The 27,061-nt window shown below is 39.6% G+C and overlaps 2 protein-coding genes across 2 annotated transcripts; both read left to right on the top strand.

The window, feature by feature from the left end:
• Positions 1 to 8,198: 8,198 nt before the first annotated feature.
• On the top strand, positions 8,199 to 12,892 carry LOC131956587 (uncharacterized). Its single transcript, XM_059321113.1, has 6 exons — positions 8,199 to 8,346; positions 9,081 to 9,208; positions 9,769 to 9,844; positions 9,956 to 10,016; positions 11,082 to 11,185; positions 12,762 to 12,892. The coding sequence occupies exons 2-5, from the start codon at positions 9,104 to 9,106 to the stop codon at positions 11,176 to 11,178; spliced, it is 339 nt and encodes a 112-aa protein (XP_059177096.1). The 5' UTR covers positions 8,199 to 8,346; positions 9,081 to 9,103; the 3' UTR covers positions 11,179 to 11,185; positions 12,762 to 12,892.
• Positions 12,893 to 22,593: 9,701 nt separating this feature from the next.
• Positions 22,594 to 24,467, top strand: LOC131956586 (putative transmembrane protein DDB_G0289901; the record flags this gene model as incomplete). Its single annotated transcript, XM_059321112.1, has 1 exon — positions 22,594 to 24,467. A coding segment is annotated over exon 1 (1,874 nt), but the record flags the coding sequence as incomplete, so codon positions are not given.
• Between the last annotated feature and the right edge of the window lie 2,594 nt (positions 24,468 to 27,061).

Here is a 27,061-nt window from a genome sequence, read left to right as displayed (position 1 = left end):
GGGATCGTGCACACTGTAGATCTATATTAGGAAAAGGTGGTAAGCAGGGCCGGCGCTACCTATAAATAAGGCGAACTAGGCGGTCGCCAAGGGCCCCATCCCTAGTGGGGGGGGGGCGCAAAAAAGGTTTAATCGCTATTATCAAAAGTACCTAATAATTAAAAACTTTGATTATCTTTTATAAACTATAGACAGGGTCATAAACAAAGGAGTAGCGATCTATTTCGGCGCCCAAGACGAACTATCAATTTTGCACCCCCACCCCAAAATTAGGCCTACATTGGCCTATATTTATTCGCGTTGGTAAAAATGCACCCCCACCTCCCTAATTTGGAAATGCCGGGGCGCTTTTTATCGGTCACTTTGACTTTTTATTTTGGTTTCTCATAGTTGATGTAGAAAACGATTAAATACGTCCGTAATTTAAATTTTGAACATTTCAAACGGTTATCTAATTTTAATGTTGATTTAGTGATCGCTCCAGCGCATGACGGGCGTTCCAAAACACGTGCAATTTTGGTTTTTAATAGGGCTTGTAAATCTCGTTTTCTCTGGCTTTGAATTAGAACTCGTGTTCTGGTGTATATAGTTTTGTAATCACGGGGTGTTCAAAGTATTGTACTTGTTTGGTCAGATTTGATGAATCGTTTTGATTTGGGAGTAACGGCGGAAGGCTGTTGCTGATATGGTTTCGTAGGTATAAAGTATCGAAGTATTAAAGTGTCATATTTTTTATTCGGCTATTTTGTAGTTGAAGGTCTAGTGGAATAATATTTGGTAGTAGAGAAATGAGAATGTAGGTGATGAGGTATCGTAGTCCTGGAGTCCGGAAGTATCGAGTCTAGTGGTATAAAGGTATCGAATTGTGTTGACTGTTAATGTGTAGTAGTAGGTCCAGTTAAATCGCTGTTAATTGGGAGTATCGTTTGTAGAGCTTGGTGAAGTTAAGCGAGTTGGTGTCTTAGTTTTTGAGCATCCAATCTAGTTATGTTTAGGTATCGAAGTTTGATATGTGTTGTTAATGTTGTAGAGTTTGAGTGTATAGAGTAGTCGAGTTTATGGTAAGTTAGATGATTTCAATTCAGGTCGGAACACACTACAAAGAAAGTTGGGCGTTCTCTAGCTGAAAAATCTTTAGTTTTTTAGGAAGTATTAGTATATAATATTATATAGGCTGGAATTTATAACTTCAGTAAACTTTTTTTTTTCAAATTATAATTTTTTAAATATTCATTCAATAATTACATCAATGTTTTAAACAGCTTCCGTGTTTGATTTTTAGCGCAATTTCCATTCTGGAGAATTGCGTTTATTAACTCGTCATTTCTGGGAATGGATGGATGAATGAATGAATGTATGGATGTATGTGTGTCCGCAGCTTTAAGTCGTATCTCCTCCTCAACGAAGCAATATCGAGGACTAGTTCCAAAAGCAATTATGTTAAGCAAGTTACGAGGATGAACATAGGCCAAAAACATTCCGGGTTTCTTTCATGGATTTCCCGGAAAAGCCAAAAAACCTCGAAAAATGCATTTTTTGGCCCATATCTCGGCAACCAGACCACTTAGCGACTTGAAACATGTACCAATCGATTCCTGCCATAATTTAGAACAATATTGCCGAAGAGAGTTTTCAAAAATATCATTTCGTTGGTCACAATTTTTTTTTTTGAATTAATTAAAATTTGGACCGAATTAGTAGGCATTTTTATCCAACCACACCACACGCGTCATCACGTTCAATAGCTGCGCCATCACGTTCAATGGCTGCGACATCACGTTCGGTAGCTAGGCGCGCAATGGTTTTTAGTCATGTAACTCTATAGTAAATAAAACATGTAAAATACTGGAAAAAAAATTAATAAAAAACGTTTTAATAACTAACCAATGGTTTTACTAACCCTGCTCTTGATTTACGCTACGACAGAGCTATTTTTAGATAACATAAGGAAATTGCGCTTAAATGTCACTAGACTTTTAAATTAACTTGTTTTAAAGGCGGTCCCTAATTTAGGGAATCCAAAATTTTGAATTCTAATACAGATTATTGTAATAATGTACTGCATAAAATGTCATCAAGGTTGACTAGAAGTATGTTATAATAAAATTAAAGTGTTTAGATTTTGAAGCAAAAAGTATAGTTAAGTAGTTAATAAGTAAAATATATTGGTTTCACACGGTTACATAGCTAATATAAAATATTTATTATAATTATTTCGTAATGAGATTTAGAGCGTTTTACTGTGTTTTTCAAGCATGTCTTAGTTACACTTGGTTAATTTAGCTATTATTGTGGAATTTATTTCCCTTGAATCAAATTTTCGTTATTGGGTTTCCGAATGGGAGATAATTCGCAACATAACTTTTCAAATTTCAAATTCCTGACCCCTTACATATAAATACAACTTAAAGTTATTATTTGCTTTTGTTAAAATTACATAGAGCAGAAGTTCCAAACAAAAACGCTTGGTATGTTTTTTTTAGCATCATCCAATGGAAAAACATGTATATCAGTAGCCGTTGTATATTGCAATTACGTTAATATTAGTTAATACAGAGTATGAGATAGTGCAACAAATGCGTCTAAAGTCGTCTAAGTCGGAAATTAATCATCTAATTAATTGTGTTTTTCATATTTTTCCCCCTCTCCTAAAGGATTCATATATAACAAGTGCAGACTGGAATCTATATCATTTATAACCTTTAATTTTTCAAAAGCAAAAAAAAAAAATCGTTACGTAATCATACAATATATATATATATATATATATATATATATATATATATATATATATATATATATATATATATATATATATATATATATATATATATATATATATATATATATATATATATATATATATTACAATTATAACTAAAAAACAGTCATCCTTAAAACAGGTAAGTTCCGTCCCTGAATTTACCTTTGGAGGTCTGCAGAGAGCCCAACACTACAAGAACTGTGGATTTTTTCCCGTGTTTTTTTCCAGAATTTTTTCTCCCGGGAAGGAGGGGGGGGGGGGGAGCACTTGAAATTTTCTAAGGGGAGGGGGTGTGGGCAAAGTATACTCGTAGACAATTTCAATAGAGTGTGATTACGCTTGCAAGCTGGGATTGAAGGAATTAGTACAAACTTTTGCGACGCAGGAGGCAAGTAAAGTTTGATTTTGAAGTCTACTTAAAGCGTGTATGCAATTGATAATAAATTAATATGTCACTTTTAATTACTTGTTTTCTTATACATGTTTTAGTAAGTAATTTAAGTGAAAGGGGGCGTTTTAATAAGTTTTGCATAGGGCGCTAAATAACCTGGGGGCCGGCACTGGTGGTAAGAAATGGTTCATAGTTTTGTTATACATTGTTATATGTACAGGGGTGATAGATATAAAGCAATATTATATAGCACTACCTTTGATATCCTTTTCTTTGGGTCCAATTTTACAAAGATGTAGCGTTTTCTACATGATATATTTTTAAGAACAATATGTATCTTTAATAATATTTTATAACCTTATCTATAATAATAGTTTCGCTGTCTCTCTATCTATCTATCTATCTATCTATCTATCTATCTATCTATCTATCTATCTATCTATCTATCTATCTATCTATCTATCTATCTATCTATCTATCTATCTATCTATCTATCTATCTATCTATCTATCTATCTATCTATCTATCTATCTATCTATCTATCTATCTATCTATCTATCTATCTATCTATCTATCTATCTATCTATCTATCTATCTATCTATCTATCTATCTATCTATCTATCTATCTATCTATCTATCTATCTATCTATCTATCTATCTATCTATCTATCTATCTATCTATCTATCTATCTATCTATCTATCTATCTATCTATCTATCTATCTATCTATCTATCTATCTATCTATCTATCTATCTATCTATCTATCTATCTATCTATCTATCTATCTATCTATCTATCTATCTATCTATCTATCTATCTATCTATCTATCTATCTATCTATCTATCTATCTATCTATCTATCTATCTATCTATCTATCTATCTATCTATCTATCTATCTATCTATCTATCTATCTATCTATCTATCTATCTATCTATCTATCTATCTATCTATCTATCTATCTATCTATCTATCTATCTATCTATCTATCTATCTATCTATCTATCTATCTATCTATCTATCTATCTATCTATCTATCTATCTATCTATCTATCTATCTATCTATCTATCTATCTATCTATCTATCTATCTATCTATCTATCTATCTATCTATCTATCTATCTATCTATCTATCTATCTATCTATCTATCTATCTATCTATCTATCTATCTATCTATCTATCTATCTATCTATCTATCTATCTATCTATCTATCTATCTATCTATCTATCTATCTATCTATCTGTCTGACAAGAACGCTCTAGAGAAAACACAAGGAATTTAAAAACCTGCACAGTAATTCGAAAAACGAAATATGACGTCGACACATTTAGCGTAGAGTAGAACATAATCTCAAACCAGAGAGTGCACACAGTAATGTAATGACGTCATTGAAACATTGAAAAAAAGGAAATGTTGTCTAATCTAAATGGTTTGCGTGAAGAGTTTCTTGCATAGAATTCTTCGAGTAGGGGCGAAGCCCCACCCCCCGCGTAAGAACGTCTGAGCCCCCCCCCCCCCCCCTCCCCAACTCAAAAGAAATTTCCTCATCGATACTCTATAATAAAATTACCGCCTAATTAATGTGTCTAATCTAAAAAGTGGTTTTCTCGCAATTTCTTTAATGCAATTCTTCGCGTAGTGGCTAAGCGCGACACCAGTGTTTCTTTCAGACTTTTTCCTCCCCGGAGAGGGGTGGGGGTACTTGAAATTTTCGGGGGCGGGGGTAGAATTTTCGGGGAGGGGGCGGACACTGGAAAAAGTATATAATTATATTTCGTTGAATGGGACGGTAGACATGTTTTTTTAGAGGGGGGGGGGGGGTGGGGGGGGGTAGGGGGGTGAGTGGGGGGGTAGGGGGGTGAGTGGGCGGGGTGGTTTTAATTTAGACTTTTTCCTCCCCGGAGAGTGGTGGGGGTACTTGAAATTTTCGGGGGTGGGGGGTAGAATTTTCGGGGAGGGGGCGGACACTGGAAAAAGTATATAATTATATTTCGTTGAATGGGACGGTATACATGTTTTTTGGGGGGTGGGGGGTGGGGGGGGTGGTGTGGGGGGGGTGTGGGGTGGTCGGGGGGTGTGGGGGGGGTGGTGTGGGGGGTGTGGGGTGGTCGGGGGGGGGGTGTGGGGTGGGTGGGGGGTGTGGGGGGTGGGGGTGTGTGTGGGGGGGGGGCGGGGGTGGTTTTAGTTTAGAGAAAAGAGACAGCACTATCAGCCTAGCGCCCGGTGTATCCTTCCTCAACGGGCCATTTTTCTCGTATTGTAATGATAACAATGTCGTGTGTTTTACATAATTTGCGCACGAACTTAAACCAGTTGGGCATCAACATCGGCCCGTAGCAACTGTCTTACATACACACCCCCCCCAGACACACACACACACACACACACCACACACACACACACACAAACACACACACACACAAACACACACAACGGTCTCATTAAATGAATATAATCTAGTCAAAAGGACCATCGACAAAACGGCTCCTGGAATTTCGACTCCGGTGACTTTAGCTTCCGACAAAAAGACTTTCGATAATACAGGTCCTTTGTCGGGTATAATTCAGTTTTAAGATTCATTTTAAAAAAATGCAGACATGTGTTTTGAGACTTTCTGAACCCCCGTCACACATCCTCACAAAACTCTGAACCCTCTGTACCCCCTCGGAGTACCCCCGCCTAAATTCTATTTCTGGTTTTCATGTACATGTCATATAGAGATCTAATGATTCCCCCCCCCCCCTTTTTTTTTCTTCTTTCTAAACGCCATTGAGTTGGTATCTTGCACCTGAAAACCTTGCCATCATAAAAAATGTAGGATGACTCGTTGTGTCTTGTCTCAGTTTAGACAGGGGACGCCACTAATGCAACTACCAAAGTGACTAGCATGAAGCTACCTTAGTGAAAGTTTCGTAAAAAAAAACTACTAATGTTTGGCGTACGAGTCAAAATATGGATTCACAGCTAGAAGAATAAATTAACACGCGGATTTAGCATATTTATTTTTATACCATATTAGTATGTAAAAATACACACAATTTATAATTTAAAACCATTCAGCAAGAGAATATTGGCTAAGCGTATAATGAGTACTAAAAACAGTGCTGCTTAAATTGTTTCGTTTAAAATAAATAGTTAACTTGTTTTTAAATAACCGTGCCAGCGTTTATCGATAACAACAATTTTGCTCGAAGAAAAGGGGAGAGCAAAAATTAAACCGGATGCTCATTACAGTTGGGCCGTGGATTAATTCAGAACTGTTTCCGCTTGACTTCATTTATAATAATGTAAACAGCTCTACTGGGTCTTTTTTTTTTCATCCTCCAGAAGTGATTTAGAATTTTATTTTTCAATTTACTGAAGAAAAAAAATGCAAATTCTGGTTTAAGCCATGACGAAAACTTAGCATCTACTTAGACTTAGTAACTATTTGTTGCAGCGCTTTTAGAATAAGAAGACCGGTAAGGACTGAGCTTATAAAACATTAAACCCAGAGGCGTAACGAGGGGGGGGGGTGCGGGGGGGACATCTGTCCCCGGGCGCCGACCTTAGGGGGGCGCCAAAATGGGTTGGAAAAGTAAATTGAAAGCTTGAGGGGGGGGGGGGGGGTGCAAATCGAAATCTTGAGAGTGGGAATGCAAATCGAAATCTTGAGGGGGGAGGGGTGCAAATCGAAAGTTTGTCCCCGGGCGCCGGGAAGGGTCGCTACGCCTCTGATTAAACCGGAATTAATATCGCTTACATAAGGATGGGCTCAGCTTACAGACGAACATACAAACACATATTGTTATGTTGATATAAGTTTCATAAGTTGATAAAATGTTTCAAGTATTTCTTTTTAAAGCGGGGTGGGGTATGGGGTTGACTTCTGTGGCATACTCTCTACTACTTTTTGTCATGGTGTCATGACTGATATTTGTCCTGTATATCCAGGACATGACTGATATTTGTCCTGTCTAGCTAGGACATGACTGACATTTGTCCTGTATAGATAGGACATAACTGATATTTGTCCTGTATTAAAGCTAGGACATGACTGATATTTGTCCTGTCTAGCTAGGACATGACTGATATTTGTCCTGTATAGATAGGACAACTGATATTTGTCCTGTATTAAAGCTAGGACATGACTGATATTTTGCAATGTATAGTTAGGACATGACTGATGTTTTTGAGTCGATTAGACCAACAAACAAGACGTAGTGCGCAAGAATAGTTTATCTTTAGTACCTTCTATGACAATGAAAAATACATTAGTGATGATAAAATTAAGAAACATCAATGGAAAATACATCAGTGATGATAAAACTAAGAAACATCAATGAAAAATACATCAGTGATGATAAAACGAAGAAACATCAATGAAAAATACATTAGCGATGATAAAATAAAGAAACATCAATGGAAACATCAATGGAAAATACATTAGTGATGATAAAATAAAATAAGTTGATGACGAAGAAGATATTTGTAGTTGACTGATTTTGATGTTAACGGTGATAATGATAATGATGGTTGTAGTGCTAATGCTGACAGAGATGATGATATTAAAAGTGGTGATGATGATATTTAGAGGGTATATGTGATGATAAATTTGGTGATGAATATGATAATGATAATGATTATGAGTTAGTAAAATGAATAATGGTAACGATGAGAGAATGAGTTTGAGAAGGTCGATAATGATAATAACAATATTATTATTATTATTCATTTTTATGTTATGTAAACCTCAATATAATTACACTATGATCCAGAGACTATGAGATAATATCTAACTAACCCTAGCCTTGTGTCTCCCAAGTCGGCTTATTTTTAATTTCCGCTCCGTCCAACAGCTGTCCATACAATATTCTGCTACGTTTCGGTATTTACACCGTCAGTTGTAACCCAAGGCAACACGTTATATATAGAGGTATTACCGGTGTATTTGTGTGAGTGTATACACCAGACCTTTGTCTAAGTTCGTAGGGTTTACAACAGTGAAATAGAACAGAAATATTGTATTGTAAATTAAGCTGTTTCCTTCCGCGAGTCACGTTTTTTAATTAGTTCATCCAAATCCCGAGAGAAGTGATAAACATATCAAACTGCCGAAGAGTCGTATAAAATAACTCACTCTTGTAATAGCTGGGTTGAAATACACATCTCAGGTTTGAATTAAACACTTCGTACAACTTCACCACTGGTAAGTGTCTTTTTTCGTTCTGCTGTAAGATAATATAGATGAACACATATAACCTTACAGATGTAATAGCATTAACTTACAGATTCAACAGCATTGTTTCCGTGTAAGGAGAGTGTGATCTATAATTAGTAAATTCGGTGACCTAGCCCCACGTGACTGACACGTTGTTACTCAGTGACTGTAACTGTAACTCCAGAAGTCCCGAGTTCGAACTCCAAGGCAGATAAGGCTCTATACCTGGGGACAGCAACCCATCTAGGAGAGAAAACTCTATAATCAAACAACTGCTGCTTTGTAGTTTGTTCTGTTCTTGGCTGAGCTAAAGGCTATGGAAGCAAATCCAGAAAGAAAAGAAGTCGGAGTCAATGGCCATATGGCCCATTACATGTTGACACGCTATACTTGAATGAGTTGAAGGTAATCCCCTTCAATATTATAATTAAGAACGATGAAAAAAGAAGAAGATCCTCTCACTCAAGGTAGAGAAGGAAACAAGTGACCTTACAGATGAAAGTCAGACATGACTTTATAGGTGTAAGTAGTGTGACATGACTTAACAGCTGAAAATAACATAACCTTACAGGTGTAAGTAGAACATGACTTAACAGCTAAAAGTCAGACATGACCTTACAGGTGTAAGTAGAACATCCCGATTTAACATTTTCAATAATGTTTTTTTCAAAAGCAAAAATATAAATGAATTTAAAAAACAAAAACAATGTAACGTTATCTAGCTAGTTGACATCCTACCAACAACATGAAGACACAGCTGTTTGTTCTGCTGGTCAGTTTGATGGTGGTCAGTATCACATCCAGACCCACAGATTATCTACAGATTTGGCAGACGATTGCTAAAATCGAGGTAATCCATGGAAACTTTTGATTTGTATATATATATATATATATATATATATATATATATATATATATATATATATATATATATATATATATATATATATATATATACACAAATATTTATATATATATATATATGTATATATATATATATATATATATATATATATATATATATATATATATATATATATATATATATATATATATATATATATACACAAATATTTATATATATATACATACATATATATATATATATATATATATATATATATATATATATATATATATATATATATATATATATATATATATATATACATATATATATATATATATATATATATATATATATATATATATATATATACATATATACATATATATATATATATATATATATATATATATATATATATATATATATATATATATATATATATATATATATATATATATATATATATATATATATATATATATATACACACATATGTATGTGTGTGTGTGTGTGTGTCGAGACTTACATAAACAAACGTAGTTATGTTAATCTGCCTACAGCTAGCCACACACGAGCTGGAGTTATGCCAGGGTTCTCTCCCCACCTCACGGCCCCCTCCACCGTCATCAGTCAATGGTACCGTAATATTCCATTCAGTTTTTAAACTTATTTTATTTCTAAATTTACCACGCATATTGGTAGTGTCCTTGTAAATTAAAAAAAAATATGTCTCGTCTGCTTCGACAGCTGATCCAGAATCTGTGGAGGTTCCTGACGTCATTCCGACACCGTGGCCTCTGTCCCCAGCGTGAGTACATAATGTGCGTTACATGCTGTGTGTGAGGTGACACTTTAGGGGGTTTGCTTGATGTTCATGAAGTGTATTGCTGGACGTTGTTACGTTACTTCTGAGTGAACAGTGAACCTTGATACTTTATTATACTAGACAGCATAGACGACACGTCTTGTCTCTGGGTCTGTCTGCAGTTAACTGACTCACAGGTACACATTAACTACACATCGCGGATGACACAGTGAACACTCAAGGGACGCAACCACAATGTACACAATACAAGGGACATAACAATCACTAACAAGACGTAATGTAACAGACGTATATTAGAGAGACTGTACCACTGGACATCCATTACATTACACATGTGGATGTACATCGATACCATCCCACGACACATCTATGTGTCTATTAATGACAAGGACAAATAGGGCAGGCGCAGAATGTTATTTCCACTTCTGTCGGTCTCTGGCAACTTTCTAGGCAGTCCCCTAGATAGTCTGACTATATTCAGTTATTTTTTCTGCTGTGTGTCTCCACGTCTACATTGGTTTTCCCTGTCTTCTTTTCCCCGCGCATTTGCTGTAATTTTATCTGGTCAAATTCTTCATACATGGCCCACCTTTTTTTCTTCAATTATTTTTTAAACGACTTCCATTTCTCGTTGTCTCCTATCATTGGAAATTGTGTCAGTGGATCATTCGAAGACACTGTCAGATGGAAGCGGTTGTTGTTGCTTGTAAACATTCACTGCAATAGGGCTGGTAAGTAGGTCACCAACCAGTTCTATGGCTCATGCAGGTTTTTATTGAGCCGTAGAGCTGGTTGGTGACCTACTTACCAGCCCTATACAGAAGAACGCATGAAATTTTTAAAAAGTCTGCATTTGGTCTTGGAGGTTTTCTTTAATCGCCTTGTTTTTTGCTTGGTTCCCAAAGCTTGTTTCACTTTAGAAATGAGTGTTTTAATTATAATGTTGCGGTCTCAGTACTAATTTCTATAAGAGGGAATATAAACAGTGTACGGTGCCTAAGGCCCTGATGGAGATCACACAAGTAACGGAGTTGTTTGTTGTTGCAGGCTGCAACTGATCCAGCTGAAGCAGAGGTTGAGGGAGGTGAGGAGGGCGCTACAGGAGTGCCAGGAGCTTCTGACGGGGGTCAGTTCAGAGTTCTAGAACCACGGTAAGTTATGCTTGGGGGTGGGGGTGAGGAGGGCGCTACAGGAGTGCCAGGAGCTTCTGACGGGGGTCAGTTCAGAGTTCTAGTACCACGGTAAGTTATGCTTGGGGGTGGGGGTGAGGAGGGCGCTACAGGAGTGCCAGGAGCTTCTGACAGGGGTCAGTTCAGAGTTCTAGAACCACGGTAAGTTATGCTTGGGGGTGGGGGTGAGGAGGGCGCTACAGGAGTGCCAGGAGCTTCTGACGGGGGTCAGTTCAGAGTTCTAGTACCACGGTAAGTTATGCTTGGGGGTGGGGGTGAGGAGGGCGCTACAGGAGTGCCAGGAGCTTCTGACAGGGGTCAGTTCAGAGTTCTAGAACCACGGTAAGTTATGCTTGGGGGTGGGGGTGAGGAGGGCGCTACAGGAGTGCCAGGAGCTTCTGACGGGGGTCAGTTCAGAGTTCTAGAACCACGGTAAGTTATGCTTGGGGGTGGGGGTGAGGAGGGCGCTACAGGAGTGCCAGGAGCTTCTGACGGGGGTCAGTTCAGAGTTCTAGAACCACGGTAAGTTATGCTTGGGGGTGGGGGTGAGGAGGGCGCTACAGGAGTGCCAGGAGCTTCTGACAGGGGTCAGTTTAGAGTTCTAGAACCACGGTAAGTCATGGGGTGGGGGTGAGGAGGGCGCTACAGGAGTGCCAGGAGCTTCTGACGTTTGTCAGTTAAGAGGTCTAGAACCACGGTAAGTTATGGTTGGGGGTGGGGGTGAGGAGGGCGCTACAGGAGTGCCAGGAGCTTCTGACGGGGGTCAGTTTAGAGGTCTAGAACCACGGTAAGTCATGGGGGTGGGGGGGGAGGGCGCTACAGGAGTGCCAGGAGCTTCTGACGGGGGTCAGTTTAGAGGTCTAGAACCACGGTAAGTCATGGGGGTGGGGGGGGAGGGCGCTACAGGAGTGCCAGGAGCTTCTGATGGGGGTCAGTTCAGAGGTCTAGAACCACGGTAAGTCATGGGGGTGGGGGTGAGGAGGGCGCTACAGGAGTGCCAGGAGCTTCTGACAGGGGTCAGTTCAGAGTTCTAGAACCACGGTAAGTTATGGTTGGGGGTGGGGGTGAGGAGGGCGCTACAGGAGTGCCAGGAGCTTCTGACAGGGGTCAGTTCAGAGGTCTAGGACCACGGTAAGTTATGGTTGGGGGTGGGGGTGAGGAGGGCGCTACAGGAGTGCCAGGAGCTTCTGACGGGGTCAGTTCAGAGGTCTAGAACCACGGTAAGTTATGGTTGGGGGTGGGGCAGTAGGTGGGGGTGGGGAGGACATACCTCACCTTCTGTATGCCATCTCCAGAAAAACGACGCCTCTTTCGTGAAAAGATGCATCTATTCTCATGCGGGACTGCATATTTAATGTTTGACCTTTGTGTTGATTGAAAACACATGTTCCATAGGAAATAAAAACTTACCACTCTTTTAATCTTCCTCCCCCCTCTCCTAAACCTAAAAACCTTGCTACGCCCCTGTTATGTGTAGATACACACTAACCAGCATTCGTGATTTGTAGCTTTTTAGAAGAGTGAAGAAATGATTTTTTTACAATTATTTTTTTTGCAGCGTAATTTACCCAACCCAATTGGAGTAGAATAGTGAACAATGGAGTAGAATAGTGAACAACTGAGGCGGACCAGTTCATGAACTTTGTTTTGTCATCAAATAGAAATGAATAAAAACAAAATACGAATGTGTGCAGCTGTTTCAGTTAAATTTGACTTATGTTTATATTGGTTATATTTAACGAAATGCTTGACGGTTATTGTTTGATATATGTTGATGACGGTTAGGATTAAGTTAAAAAACTAGATCCTAGTTACATTTTAATTTGAAGCTACGGTTAATGCTAATCTGACATAACGATGACACACAAAATGCCAGTCTGACACACTAAATGCCAGTCTGACACACTAAATGCCAGTCTGACACACTAAATGCCAGTCTGACAAACTAAATGCCAGTCTGACACACTAAATGCCAGTCTGACACACTAAATACCAGTCTGACACACTAAATGCCAGTCTGACACACTACATGCCAGTCTGACACACTAAATGCCAGTCTGACACACTAAATGCCAGTCTGACAAACTAAATGCCAGTCTGACACACTAAATGCCAGTCTGACACACTAAATGCCAGTCTGACACACTAAATGTCAGTCTGACACACTAAATGCCAGTCTGACACACTAAATGCCAGTCTGACACACTAAATGCCAGTCTGACACACTAAATGCTAGTCTGACACACTAAATGCCAGTCTGACAAACTAAATGCCAGTCTGACACACTAAATGCCAGTCTGACAAACTAAATGCCAGTCTGACACACTAAATGCCAGTCTGACAAACTAAATGCCAGTCTGACACACTAAATGCCAGTCTGACACACTAAATGCCAGTCTGACACACTAAATGCCAGTCTGACACACTAAATGCCAGTCTGACACACTAAATGCCAGTCTGACACACTAAATGCCAGTCTGACAAACTAAATGCCAGTCTAACACACCAAATGCCAGTCTGACACACTAAATGCCAGTCTGACACACTAAATGCCAGTCTGACACACTAAATGCCAGTCTGACACACTAAATGCCAGTCTGAAACACTAAATGCCAGTCTGACAAAGTGAATGCCAGTCTAACACACCAAATGCCAGTCTGACACACTAAATGCCAGTCTGACACACTCAATGCCAGTCTGACACACTCAATGCCAGTCTGACACACTAAATGCCAGTCTGACACACTAAATGCCAGTCTGACACACCAAATGCAAGTCTGACATAGTGTATGACCGACAATCAGAAACGAGAAAAACCATCCACTTCCTATGCAAGCAAGCCATTGTTTTACTCTGATTGATTTTGTAAAACTGTTTTTTTACTGCTCGTCTCTTCTTCCCTGAAGAGATCTTTATATTTTTTTGGCTTCGCTTTCAACAAAAGCCTGGCCATTAAGTAAGAAACCAATACACAAATATATTTTTTTAACTTAGATTCTAGTGGGCTATTATGATCAAAATACTTCTGTCAATAGAATGATAAAAATAGTGTCTAGTTTTGCGTAGTTTTTCCTGTGACGTCTTAATCGATGCCGTCGATTAGGGTTAAACATTTTACTTTGAGCATACTGTAAAGTCTGTAGAGAATTTGTATATAAAAAGGAAAAGGAAATCTAATAAATGATTATACTGATTTTTTTAATGTCTCGACGATTTTATAAAAAATTCATTCATTGAAAGGATCAATTAAATATTTTCACGAGCAAGCTAATTTTTTTTAAACAGTAAGAGGTTGGTGTATGGTGAGTTGGGGAAATGGTAAATCTTGAAAATGATAAATTCTGATGGGAGTTTTGTCTCAATCATAAAATTAACTAAATATTTTTTATTGTAGAGTACAAGGTGTAGCTAATGTAGGTCTAGAAAAAGAGGATACCTTGCGATATAGGAGATACTAGCTAGTCTTTTTTGTTAGATAACCTACTAGATTCTAGTACTGGGCAGAAACGCTGTTGACATCAGAAATTTCATAATTGAAACACACATATCAGTTGAAACAGACACATTACATTTTAAAACTAGTGGTAAATTGATGTAATATTTAAAAAAAAACCACCTGAATTTAGCATTTGCTGAAAACAGAATTTATTTTAGTTTCACAATTTCCGAAAACAATTGCAAAACATTTAGGACTGTTAGGACTGTAGACTTAGAAAAAAACTTAGGTTAGGCTATAGATAAAAAAGTAATTATTTTTTCCTTTTTTTTGCTTTAATTAATTTAAGTATAGCTTCATTATGAAATACGATCAGTCTAAGTACACAGAATATCTGGTATTGAGTTGTTAAGGGAATCTTACGAAGTACAAGTGGCGAAGCACTTATTGTTAGCAGATTCTCAATTAGTTTTAAAAAGTATAGCGGCACCCTATAAAGCTAATTATGAATACCTATTACGTTAATTAACACAATTAAAAATGTCTTCAAGTTATCTTTAATTAACGTCAACTGCAAAATGATTTATTAATTTAGCTAAACTCGATGTTAAGTAATACTTTTGTTAATTGTAGACAGTTTTGTTAAAATAAATTATACTGTTTTATTGAGCTGTTGTATTGTTTTACAAAATAATAATACGGTATTTTACAAACATTTATCATTATAAGATCGAACAAGCAGTTAATTACAATGTATGGAACAAAAAAACACATATCGAAATTAAGTGAAGCCAAGAAGACTACAAATTAAGGATTTAAAAAAATTGTTAAAATCTTAAATGATCTATAAGTAGGCCTATCTTTTCATTTTTAAAACCTACAATTTTTATTCTGCCAGTAATTCAACATAACTTCCCTTTAATTAGTCATAAAGGTAATTTATAATTACCTCCCCTTGAATTACCGTTATCATTCATTCAAGATGATGTATGTAAAACATCTGTAAGAGATAGGAAGTTCTGTAAATAAATAAAATATGATGACGTGTTTTGCCTGTAAAAAAATCGCGAGCGTCATTATGAGATGGCTGGTAGGTTTTATCCCCTCGCAGGTAGGTTTGATTTTTGCGGGTAGGTTTATCTTCTTGCGGGTAGGCTTTTCTCTTTGGTTTCCCTTTCACCAAAACGGTTTTTTTAAACATGTGTCAAACATTAGTTTAGTCCTAATTTTACAAATGTTCTACAAATGAACCATATATGTATATATATATATATATATATATAATATAGCATACTTGGACAAGAAACACCATCTTATTTGTTTTGAAGGGTAACCCTAGCCTCTATGTTCTACCAGCAATGTGTAAATAAAAAGTTATGAAGAAACAACAGTAACAAAACGACTTTAATAAAGAAAAAAAGTCATTCAATGCTGATGAATATAATTCAAATAATACAATAGATTACAAAGTATTTGTCTGATTGACAGTGGCGTCACTAGGGCGGGTGTCACCCGGTGAGGTATCTGAGGGTGTCATCCCTCTCCCTTCCAGCTTTTCTGCATTTTCAGTTTCATCCCTAACTTTTATTTTTATTTTTTTAACAGTATAACACATTTTTTTGACAGACCATTTAACGACTTTTTAGATTTGGTGTTACCCCCTAAATGGTGTCAAAGGATTTGGGTCGCACCCACCCCCTACCCTCCGCCTTGTGACGCCACTGTCGATTGTAACATGTAATAATAAATATTATCAATTTCTGAGTCTTTCCATGTATTTTTTTTTATTAAGAAGCACCCTTTTAATTTTTCTTATAGTAAAGCAGCGAGTTTTAAAAACAGTTACGTAATTTATTTAAAAAAATAATCTTAAAAGTGCTTTTCGTTGTTTTTGATAACTTAATTGTCGTAATCGCGTAACTCCAAATGTAAGTTTCTATTTAAAATAATGAAGGAACAAAATTATTTCTGTTTTCAGGAATGCTTTAATAGTTCAATGACATCAGTAGATAGTTGTTCCTCTTGTATATCTACCGGTCCTATTCATTTCAGCATCTGTAAAGAAACAAAATACCATACGATAATTATGTGTGTCAACTAAATTCCCATATATATATATATATATATATAAATATATATATATAAATATATATATATATATATATATATATATATATATATATATATATATATATATATATATATATATATATATATATATATATATATATATATATATATGCCTATATACATGTACATGAATTAATTAAAAATATTTAATACAAAATTGAGGGAAAAAATATATTCTTTCGTGGAAAAAATTTCGTGTTAAGCGAAATTTGTAAAATACCTACAACTAGTATTTTCAAAAGATAAGCATTATTTGGCCGTAACCGATTTCATTTAAACATATGGACATACATATTAACGAAAAGGGTAGAATGTTCATCCGCTTTAACGATTACTGAAAAATAAATATTTCCTATTTTTTTTTATTCTGAGACATTTTCTCAACAAATTAAGCGAAACTTGGTCAAAATAATCGTGACGTCATCACAAGATGGCGGAGTCACGCACACCGCTATTGTTTCGTTAACAAATGACGTCAGGAGATTTTTTTTTCTGTGTTACTTGCTGCCAACATCTGCCTCTACTCTGGAAAACACAGGTGCTCAAAGGTCTGTGTGTTATTGTGACATTTGACAACACGGTGCTCAAAGGTCTGTGTGTTATTGTGACATTTGACAACACGGTGCTCAAAGGTCTGTGTGTTGTTGTGACATTTGACATCACAAAATGGTTTGTGTGTTGTGACATTTGACAACACGGTGCTCAAATGTCTGTCATAGTTACCGCAGATTACCACATGACCCCATGTTATACACCACGTTATAAAGTGACCCCAGGTTATCGTCTGACCCCACGTTTGACCTAAGGCTATAGCGTGACCCTCAGGTTATGAACTCAGCCAATCCATGGGCAGGTTTCACAGGTTTTACAGGTTTCACAGGTTTCACAGGTTTCACAGGTTTTACAGGTTTCACAAGTTTCACAAGTTTCACAGGTTTCACAGGTTTCACAAGTTTCACAAGTTTCACAGGTTTCACAAGTTTCACAAGTTTCACAAGTTTCACAAGTTTCACAGGTTTCACAAGTTTCACAAGTTTCACAGGTTTCACAAGTTTCACAAGTTTCACAAGTTTCACAAGTTTCACAGGTTTCACGGGTTTCACAAGCTACACAGGTTTCACAGGTTTCACAAGCTACACAGGTTTCACAGGTTTCACGGGTTTTGGGCCTTAAACCGATCACAGTGAACAATAACCCTAGCATTGTTAGCATCAAGTACACTGGAGGTTGTTGTATAGTAGGTTGTATAGGAGGTTGCATAAGATGCTGTATATAAGGTTGTATAGGAGGTTGTATAATTTGTTGTATTGGAGGTTGTATAAGAGGTTGTAGAGGAGGTTGTATATATATATATATATATATATATATATATATATATATATATATATATATATATATATATATATATATATATATATATATATATATATGTGTGTGTGTGTACAATCTGTGGAGAGCGTGTGTAATTAAGATTAGAACTTGTACTTCAGATCGCTCTCCACCCACTCATGACGCGTATATCACGTACATTGGGTAGATGTGCATTTTGTTGTAAGCCCGGTGCTATTTTCTTCATTGGCGGCTATAAATAGACACGGCGTATTCTTTTCCGTGGCCAGAACGTCATGCGCGCGCACACATAAAAGGAAGAACATGGCTGACGTATTCATGATGTATAGGCTGTACTGTGTTCCTATAGCGCGGAATAGATCGGGACGTTTTGCAAACAATACCATCATAGATAGACAGACGGCTTGTTGGCTGACGATATGAAGACAAAAAAACAACAAAGAAAGCTGAAATAAAATTGAAGGGAAAGTCTTGTAGATTATAAAATAAAGATTTTGTAATTCGAAAACTAATGTTTAATTTATTCAATTTAATTGTTTACTGTAGCTATCTCTATGTTGTCTTGTAATTTTTAGACAATTTTTTCTTGCCGATGTAAGGGGGTACTTGTTGTTTATTAATAAACAGATATACATCTGGGCGTGGTGTAGAGGCAGAGCGGTAGGAAGTCTAGTGTTCGAAACCGGGTTCTATTCAGTAGAACGTCCCTGAGTCCACCCAGCTATGATGGGTACCTGACTCACGTTAGGGAAAGTAAAGGCGGCTGAGGGGGTCTGGTGGCATGATATCCACCATTGAATCAAACCGTTCTTTTTTAGCATGGGAGTTTTCTTGCAGCGCCATGCATTGAAATAAAATTGGACGGTCGCTAAGGATTATGGGTGGGTGTGTGGATGGGTAGTGGGTGGGTGGGTGCAGAGGCGTAGCGAGGGGGGTGCGGGGGGTGCGGACCGCACCGGGTGACACCATTTAGGGGGGTGACACCAAGGCAAGAAATAGTAAAATATATAGAGAAAAATTTGAGGGGGGGGGATGCAAATCAAAAGTTCGAGGGGGAGTGCAAATCGAAAGTAAGTTCGAGAGGGGGGTGTCAAATCTAAAATTGAAGCTTGTCCCCGGGAAGTCGCTACGCCTCTGGGGTGGGGTGGCACTATTAAGTGCCGCACCGGGTGACACCCGACCTCGCTACGCCACTGGGTGGGTGGGTGGCAACTGCTGAGCTCAGTTTAGCATACATATTGCCATCCTTTTGTTATTGTTAAAAGAAAGTCCAGATGCCAGCGAAAATAAACTTTAATAGATGCCGTATGCTTTTAAGAAAGAATATTTCCACATTTTTAGTCATATGTGTACATTGGTTTTAGTGCCTATGATTGATTAACCCCCCCCCCCCGCTCACTCACCACCAAATTTAGAGCCAGATATGTATGCACATCTCCTCCCCCTTGTCATCCTTGTCCCCCCCCCCCACTTTCCGGTGCCCACGTGGTACAGAACTATATAGTCTGCACATTTCCCCCCACCCCAACCCAACTCCTCCCCCATACCCCCGCTCCCCAAGTGGTATAGAACTAGATAGTCTGCACATACCCCCACCCACACCCCCTCTACTTAAGTGGTATAGAACTAGATAGTCTGCATTGATTGGTACTTATCCCGAGCTGATTCTTCACATTTTTAAAACAAATAATCGAAGACAGACTTCCCCTCCTAGCGGCTATTACTGGAACGATGAACAATAGGAGGGTTTATAAAAAATTAGATGGGAAACCAAAAACCAACGAATCAGTGCAAAACTACAGATCAGCGGTTCTAGGCTTATATATATATATATATATATATATATATATATATATATATATATATATATATATATATATATATATATATATATATATATATATATATAGGCATTATGTTTTCCCTCCTCTCCAGCACACGCTACATGCGGTTGCTCATGGGAAAAAGCTAATATTTGCAATGGGGTATTTGTGGTTGACTTTGTATCGGAAGTGGCGATAAAATTTACCGCTAGGAACCTTTGAGTGTAAAATACAAATGTATGTCCAGCTGCCACTTGCATTAAAATTTATTATGTGCTGATCATTGCACGCGCTGATTTGTGTTTTAATAGCGTTACTAAACGGCCGTACCACCACCCCACCCCCTTTACCATGCATTCACGTGTTACCTAATGGTATACAGAGGGGAGGGGGTGGGGGATGGGCCAAGGGGCTGGCCAAACGACAAGTGAAGCAACAGGGCTGTAAACCAAGAAACTATAAAACCTATAGCGGTGTGTTGTCGTAAGAGAGTTGCGCAAGTAGAGAGCGAGAGTTACCGGCTCATTCAGTTATTTATGGGGATGTTTTCTTTTTCGTTCTTGAATTATAATGTTGGAAAAATTTCCTCCAAAACAATTAAGTATTACGTGTCAACAGGTTATGCGCCATTGAGGCCGTTGACTCTGATTTCAGCCTGCATTTCTTTCTGGATTTGCTCCCATAGCTTTTGTCCAACCAAGAACAAACTACAAGGCAGCGGTTGTTTGATTTTGGAGTTGTCTCGCCTGGATGGGTTTCTGTCCCCAGCTGTTGAGCCTCATCTGCCCAGAGTCTGAACTTTTGGACTTAACAATCAAACGCTCTACTACCCAACCACGTAGCCTTCCATGGACATGTTGATTACCTAACTAAATCACAATATACGACGTAAGCTGTTTATTTCCTTGTTTAATGTCACTGCGATCATGACATGCTTTCACGGCAGCAGTAGTTTATATTTTATATTCAGGTTGCCGGAATTTTACCCGAAAACTGATTAACCTATACGACGGTTTCTTGAAAACCAAATGCCCAATCGACCAGAAGTGTGTCAATTCTTTAAAATAGAAAGTGTAACTTACAGGTTTTAAAAAAAGTGACATAACTTTCAATCTTTAAAAAGGAATACAACATACAAGCTTTAAAAAGGACATTACTTACAAGCTTTAAAAAGGGACAAAACTTATAGACGAAGGGACAAAATTTACTGAGCTAGTAAAAAAAAATAATTTGTAACGTGAACTGAAATTTTTTTTCTAGCTCAGTAAATTTTATCCCTTGGTCTTTAAGTTTTGCCCCTTTTGTAACATGAATTGAATTAACTCAAGGGACATAACCCACACACTATAATTTTAGAAACCAACACAACCAGCTCACCTAATGGCATAATGACTTGCACTGCATAAAATTCATCCTGCTGACATTGATACACTTGTGAATACACTGACCCAGACTTCTCTTGGACGCCTGCGGCCTAAGCTCCGGCACTTCCTCCTCCTCCTCCGACGTCGTGGTGGCACCAAAACTCCACGGAGTCCGGTTGGCCTCCAGATAAGCTGAGATGACCTCCCTAATCCATTGTTGTGTGAGAGCGTCCTGGTAGTCTTTTGTGGTGGACTGAACTGGTAGAGGTAAACAAGAGAGGGAGGTTTGAAAACATCAACAAATATGGTATGTAAATAACGGGGAACAAGGGACGGTGTGGCTTAGCGGTTGAGAGCTAGGCTGTTAACCCGAAAGTATCGAGTTCGAATTCGGGTTCCAGTCAGTAGAAGCTCTGATTGGTACCTAACTCACGTTGGGAAAAACAAAGGCGGCTGGGCATAGTGCTGACCACGCTATGACTTCATATGCCGAGGTCCCTGAAACAGATGAACTCTACTTCATGTGTCTTGGGTACGAACGGGGAAAATCACACTGATGAAATAACGGGAGCAGGACATCGACCCCCTCTGCTAGTTATTACACCCCCCCCGATTATTTCAACAGGCCATTACCCCCCCCCCCCCCCACCCCCCACCCCCTAGATCAGTTACCCCCAGCCGCTGTACATTATCCCTTTCTCAATCTGCAGAAGAACAAACACAAAACTGTCTATACTCTCTGTCATTTTGAGGAAGCTCCGGGTAGGGTATCGGTAAAATATGGATAAGGATAAGATTAATGATAGTGATAGCGTTAGGTTATGTTAGTCAATGTTCTGGACGGAATAATCTTATTCTGCACGTTGTTTCCATGTTTTGTATAGTATAGAATACAGAGGGAAAATACAAAGTACTATTTATTTTTGTACTATGTCAGCCAATGACAGGCATTTTATAACACAGACATTTTATAACAAACTGGGTGCTCACCTTATAGACATTATGTATAACATATATTCTCAAAAAGAGGGGTGGTAATTTTCCTGATGGGTGGGGGGGGGGGGAGGTACCTGCATTAGAATCGTAATTAACATGTGTGTAATGGGTATTTGTTGTGGATGGGTTGGTTTCAGGTTGGTGTGTGATTATCTCATGTTTAACTCGTGGGTGGTATAGGGTGTGTGTGTGGATCTGGGTTTAGGGTGCAAGGGTTAGATTTTGGGTCTAGAAGACATGGGTCAGGATATGGGTCTTAAGGACGTGAGTCAGAACGTGGGTCTATAGGACATGGTCCTCTTGGGTCAGGACAGAGGTCTGGAGAATCGGACGTGGGTCACGAAGTCGGGTCTATGGGACGTGGGTCACGAAGTCGGGTCTATGGGACGTGGGTCACGAAGTCGGGTCTATGGGACGTGGGTCACGAAGTCGGGTCTATGGGACGTGGGTCACGAAGTCGGGTCTATGGGACGTGGGTCACGAAGTCGGGTCTATGGGACGTGGGTCACGAAGTCGGGTCTATGGGACGTGGGTCACGAAGTCGGGTCTATGGGACGTGGGTCACGAAGTCGGGTCTATGGGACGTGGGTCACGAAGTCGGGTCTATGGGACGTGGGTCACGAAGTCGGGTCTATGGGACGTGGGTCACGAAGTCGGGTCTATGGGACGTGGGTCACGAAGTCGGGTCTATGGGACGTGGGTCACGAAGTCGGGTCTATGGGACGTGGGTCACGAAGTCGGGTCTATGGGACGTGTGTCACGAAGTCGGGTCTATGGGACGTGGGTCACGAAGTCGGGTCTATGGGACGTGGGTCACGAAGTCGGGTCTATGGGACGTGGGTCACGAAGTCGGGTCTATGGGACGTGGGTCACGAAGTCGGGTCTATGGGACGTGGGTCACGAAGTCGGGTCTATGGGACGTGGGTCACGAAGTCGGGTCTATGGGACGTGGGTCACGAAGTCGGGTCTATGCGACGTGGGTCACGAAGTCGGGTCTATGGGACGTGGGTCACGAAGTCGGGTCTATGGGACGTGGGTCACGAAGTCGGGTCTATGGGACGTGGGTCACGAAGTCGGGTCTATGGGACGTGGGTCACGAAGTCGGGTCTATGGGACGTGGGTCACGAAGTCGGGTCTATGGGACGTGGGTCACGAAGTCGGGTCTATGGGACGTGGGTCACGAAGTCGGGTCTATGGGACGTGGGTCACGAAGTCGGGTCTATGGGACGTGGGTCACGAAGTCGGGTCTATGGGACGTGGGTCACGAAGTCGGGTCTATGGGACGTGGGTCACGAAGTCGGGTCTATGGGACGTGGGTCACGAAGTCGGGTCTATGGGACGTGGGTCACGAAGTCGGGTCTATGGGACGTGGGTCACGAAGTCGGGTCTATGGGACGTGGGTCACGAAGTCGGGTCTATGGGACGTGGGTCACGAAGTCGGGTCTATGGGACGTGGGTCACGAAGTCGGGTCTATGGGACGTGGGTCACGAAGTCGGGTCTATGGGACGTGGGTCACGAAGTCGGGTCTATGGGACGTGGGTCACGAAGTCGGGTCTATGGGACGTGGGTCACGAAGTCGGGTCTATGGGACGTGGGTCACGAAGTCGGGTCTATGGGACGTGGGTCACGAAGTCGGGTCTATGGGACGTGGGTCACGAAGTCGGGTCTATGGGACGTGGGTCACGAAGTCGGGTCTATGGGACGTGGGTCACGAAGTCGGGTCTATGGGACGTGGGTCACGAAGTCGGGTCTATGGGACGTGGGTCACGAAGTCGGGTCTATGGGACGTGGGTCACGAAGTCGGGTCTATGGGACGTGGGTCACGAAGTCGGGTCTATGGGACGTGGGTCACGAAGTCGGGTCTATGGGACGTGGGTCACGAAGTCGGGTCTATGGGACGTGGGTCACGAAGTCGGGTCTATGGGACGTGGGTCACGAAGTCGGGTCTATGGGACGTGGGTCACGAAGTCGGGTCTATGGGACGTGGGTCACGAAGTCGGGTCTATGGGACGTGGGTCACGAAGTCGGGTCTATGGGACGTGGGTCACGAAGTCGGGTCTATGGGACGTGGGTCACGAAGTCGGGTCTATGGGATGTGGGTCACAAAGGTGGGTCTATGGGACGTGGGTCACAAAGGTGGGTCTATGGGACGTGGGTCACAAAGGTGGGTCTATGGGACGTGGGTCAGGAAGGCGGGTCTTGAGATATCTCGTTTACCGAACTTGTTCGGTAATTCATGTTGCACGGACATGTTGCACGGACATGCTGCACGGACATGTTGCACGAACAAATTGCACGGACATGTTGCACGGACATGTTGCACAAACATGTTGCAAGTCCCCAGTGACTGAGTGACTGTAAATAAAAAAAAATAGCTACACACCTTAACAAATATCTGACACACTTTACCATAGAGGACATGACAAATTAGGACAATGTTTTACGCTTTGTCACAACACAAAGCAGACAATAGTCACGAACTCTCTAGGAAGTACAAAAAAAAAAGGTTTGCCTTGGGCGTCCGTGTATAGTCAGGTCTATATTTCCTCCACCCCATCCCCCCTCCCCATACGTGGTTGCGTTGCAAATGGGCAACCGATTGGATATATTTACTAGGCAAAGGTAGTCAATAAAAAATGAAGATTAGAAATTATTCATACTTTCTCACAATTCAAAATATAATTGAACGCGCGTCAATTGTTTTAAACATTGAATTTGTAGCGAGTTAAGAACAAAAAAACCTTCTTAACAAAACTGGCTACGGGCTATACAGAGGGTCAATGTATAGTGTTTAAGACAGTGTCTATCTTTAGTGTTTGAGACATTGTCTATGCTTAGTGTTTAAGACAGTGTCTATTTAGTGTCTAAGACAGTGTCTATGTTTAGTGTCTGTGTTTAATGTCTATGTTCAGTATCGAAGACAGTGTCTATGTATAGTGTTTGAGACAGTGTCTATTTAGTGTCGAAGACAGTTTCTATGTTTAGTGTCTTGGATAGTTTATCTTCTTCGTTATAAAATTCCCCCAACACTATTAGTATTAGGTGCCAACTTATTACGACCCATATAGACCGTTGACTCCTTAGGTCTGTCTGTATTTTAGTGTCTAGCGCAGTGTCTATGTTTAACGTTTGGTGTTCGGTAAAACGAAATATTGAGACAGGTTATTAGTCTTGACCTGTTGACAAATCAATGTAGACGATCTCGAAGTTAGCAAGTGTTAATTTTGTACCACTATTTGCAGTTTTGGCTATCCCGACATTTGGCTATCCCGACATTTCTCTATTCCGACATTTCTCTATTCCGACATTTCTCTATTCCGACATTTCTCTATTCCGACATTTCTCTATCCCGACATTTTGCTATCCCGACATTTTGCTATCCCGACATTTTGCTATCCAGACATTTCTCTATCCCAACATTTTGCTATCCCGACATTTCTCTATCCAGACATTTCTCTATCCCGACATTTCTCTATCCCGACATTTCTCTATCCCGACTTTTCTCTATCCCGACATTTCTCTATCCCGACATTTCTCTATCCCGACTTTTCTCTATCCCGACATTTCTCTATCCCGACATTTCTCTATCCCGACTTTTCTCTATCCCGACATTTCTCTATCCCGACATTTCTCTATCCCGACATTTCTCTATCCCGACATTTCTCTATCCCGACTTTTCTCTATCCCGACTTTTCTCTATCCCGACATTTCTCTATCCCGACATTTCTCTATCCCGACATTTCTCTATCCCGACATTTCTCTATCCCGACATTTCTCTATCCCGACATTTCTCTATCCCGACATTTCTCTATCCCGACATTTCTCTATCCCGACTTTTCTCTATCCCGACATTTCTCTATCCCGACATTTCTCTATCCCGACATTTCTCTATCCCGACATTTCTCTATCCCGACTTTTCTCTATCCCGACATTTCTCTATCCCGACTTTTCTCTATCCCGACATTTCTCTATCCCGACATTTCTCTATCCCGACATTTCTCTATCCCGACATTTCTCTATCCCGACATTTTTGACATTTTTATATTTCCCCGCCACATATGTTTACTGTTTAGATACGTTGATCATGAACAATGTTTCGTGAAAATCTTTTCACGACAAATTATACAACATCCACGACACATATTAAAAAACCACGACACAAATTATAAAATTACAACACACGTTAAATAATCAAGACAACCACTACATAACCGCTACACATCTTTTCAAAATCACAACACAAACTATAAAACCATGACACATCTTCTCAAAATCACAACACACACTACAAAACCATGACACATCTTTTCAAAATCACAACACATAAACACACACACACACATACTTCAAAACCAGTGACTTCATCAGTCCCTAGGCTTGTATAAAAATTCACAAATCTGTATTAACAAATCGTAATTCAAATAAAACTGCATTTATACTAAATAAGCTCTCAGAAATATGTTTTAAAAGCCATACTCACCACTCCTCGCTGAAGTATAAAGATAAAACGTTGGATTATGTACCTTTTTAAAGAGAAATGTCGCATTTTTGTTGTTGTGGTTAAATGGACATCTCAACGTCATTTTGTAGGAAGGAAGTGGATTAAGTACCCCCCCCCCCCCCCACCCCACCCCGCACCATCCCACCCATCTCCGTCGTATAAAACTTGTAATGATGGAGGTTGTATTGAACTCTCGTTAGTAATTAACCAAGTTCAATTAATTTAGTTTCTAGTTGTCTAAGTGTATTTGTATAATT

Source organism: Physella acuta, unplaced genomic scaffold (assembly GCF_028476545.2).
Source record: "Physella acuta isolate Inbredline_101_S28 unplaced genomic scaffold, ASM2847654v3 ptg001162l, whole genome shotgun sequence".
In the NCBI taxonomy this organism is placed as follows: domain Eukaryota; kingdom Metazoa; phylum Mollusca; class Gastropoda; family Physidae; genus Physella; species Physella acuta.
This window is presented reverse-complemented; position numbering and strand designations above follow the sequence as displayed.

Excerpts from the sequence above, each read along its gene's own strand:
- LOC131956587 (XM_059321113.1), top strand. The coding sequence starts at position 9,104 with ATGAAGACACAGCTGTTTGTTCTGCTGGTCAGTTTGATGGTGGTCAGT. Across the intron at positions 9,209-9,768 it reads AGACGATTGCTAAAATCGAG|CTAGCCACACACGAGCTGGA; the intron begins GTAATCCATGGA and ends ATCTGCCTACAG. Across the intron at positions 9,845-9,955 it reads TCCACCGTCATCAGTCAATG|CTGATCCAGAATCTGTGGAG; the intron begins GTACCGTAATAT and ends CTGCTTCGACAG.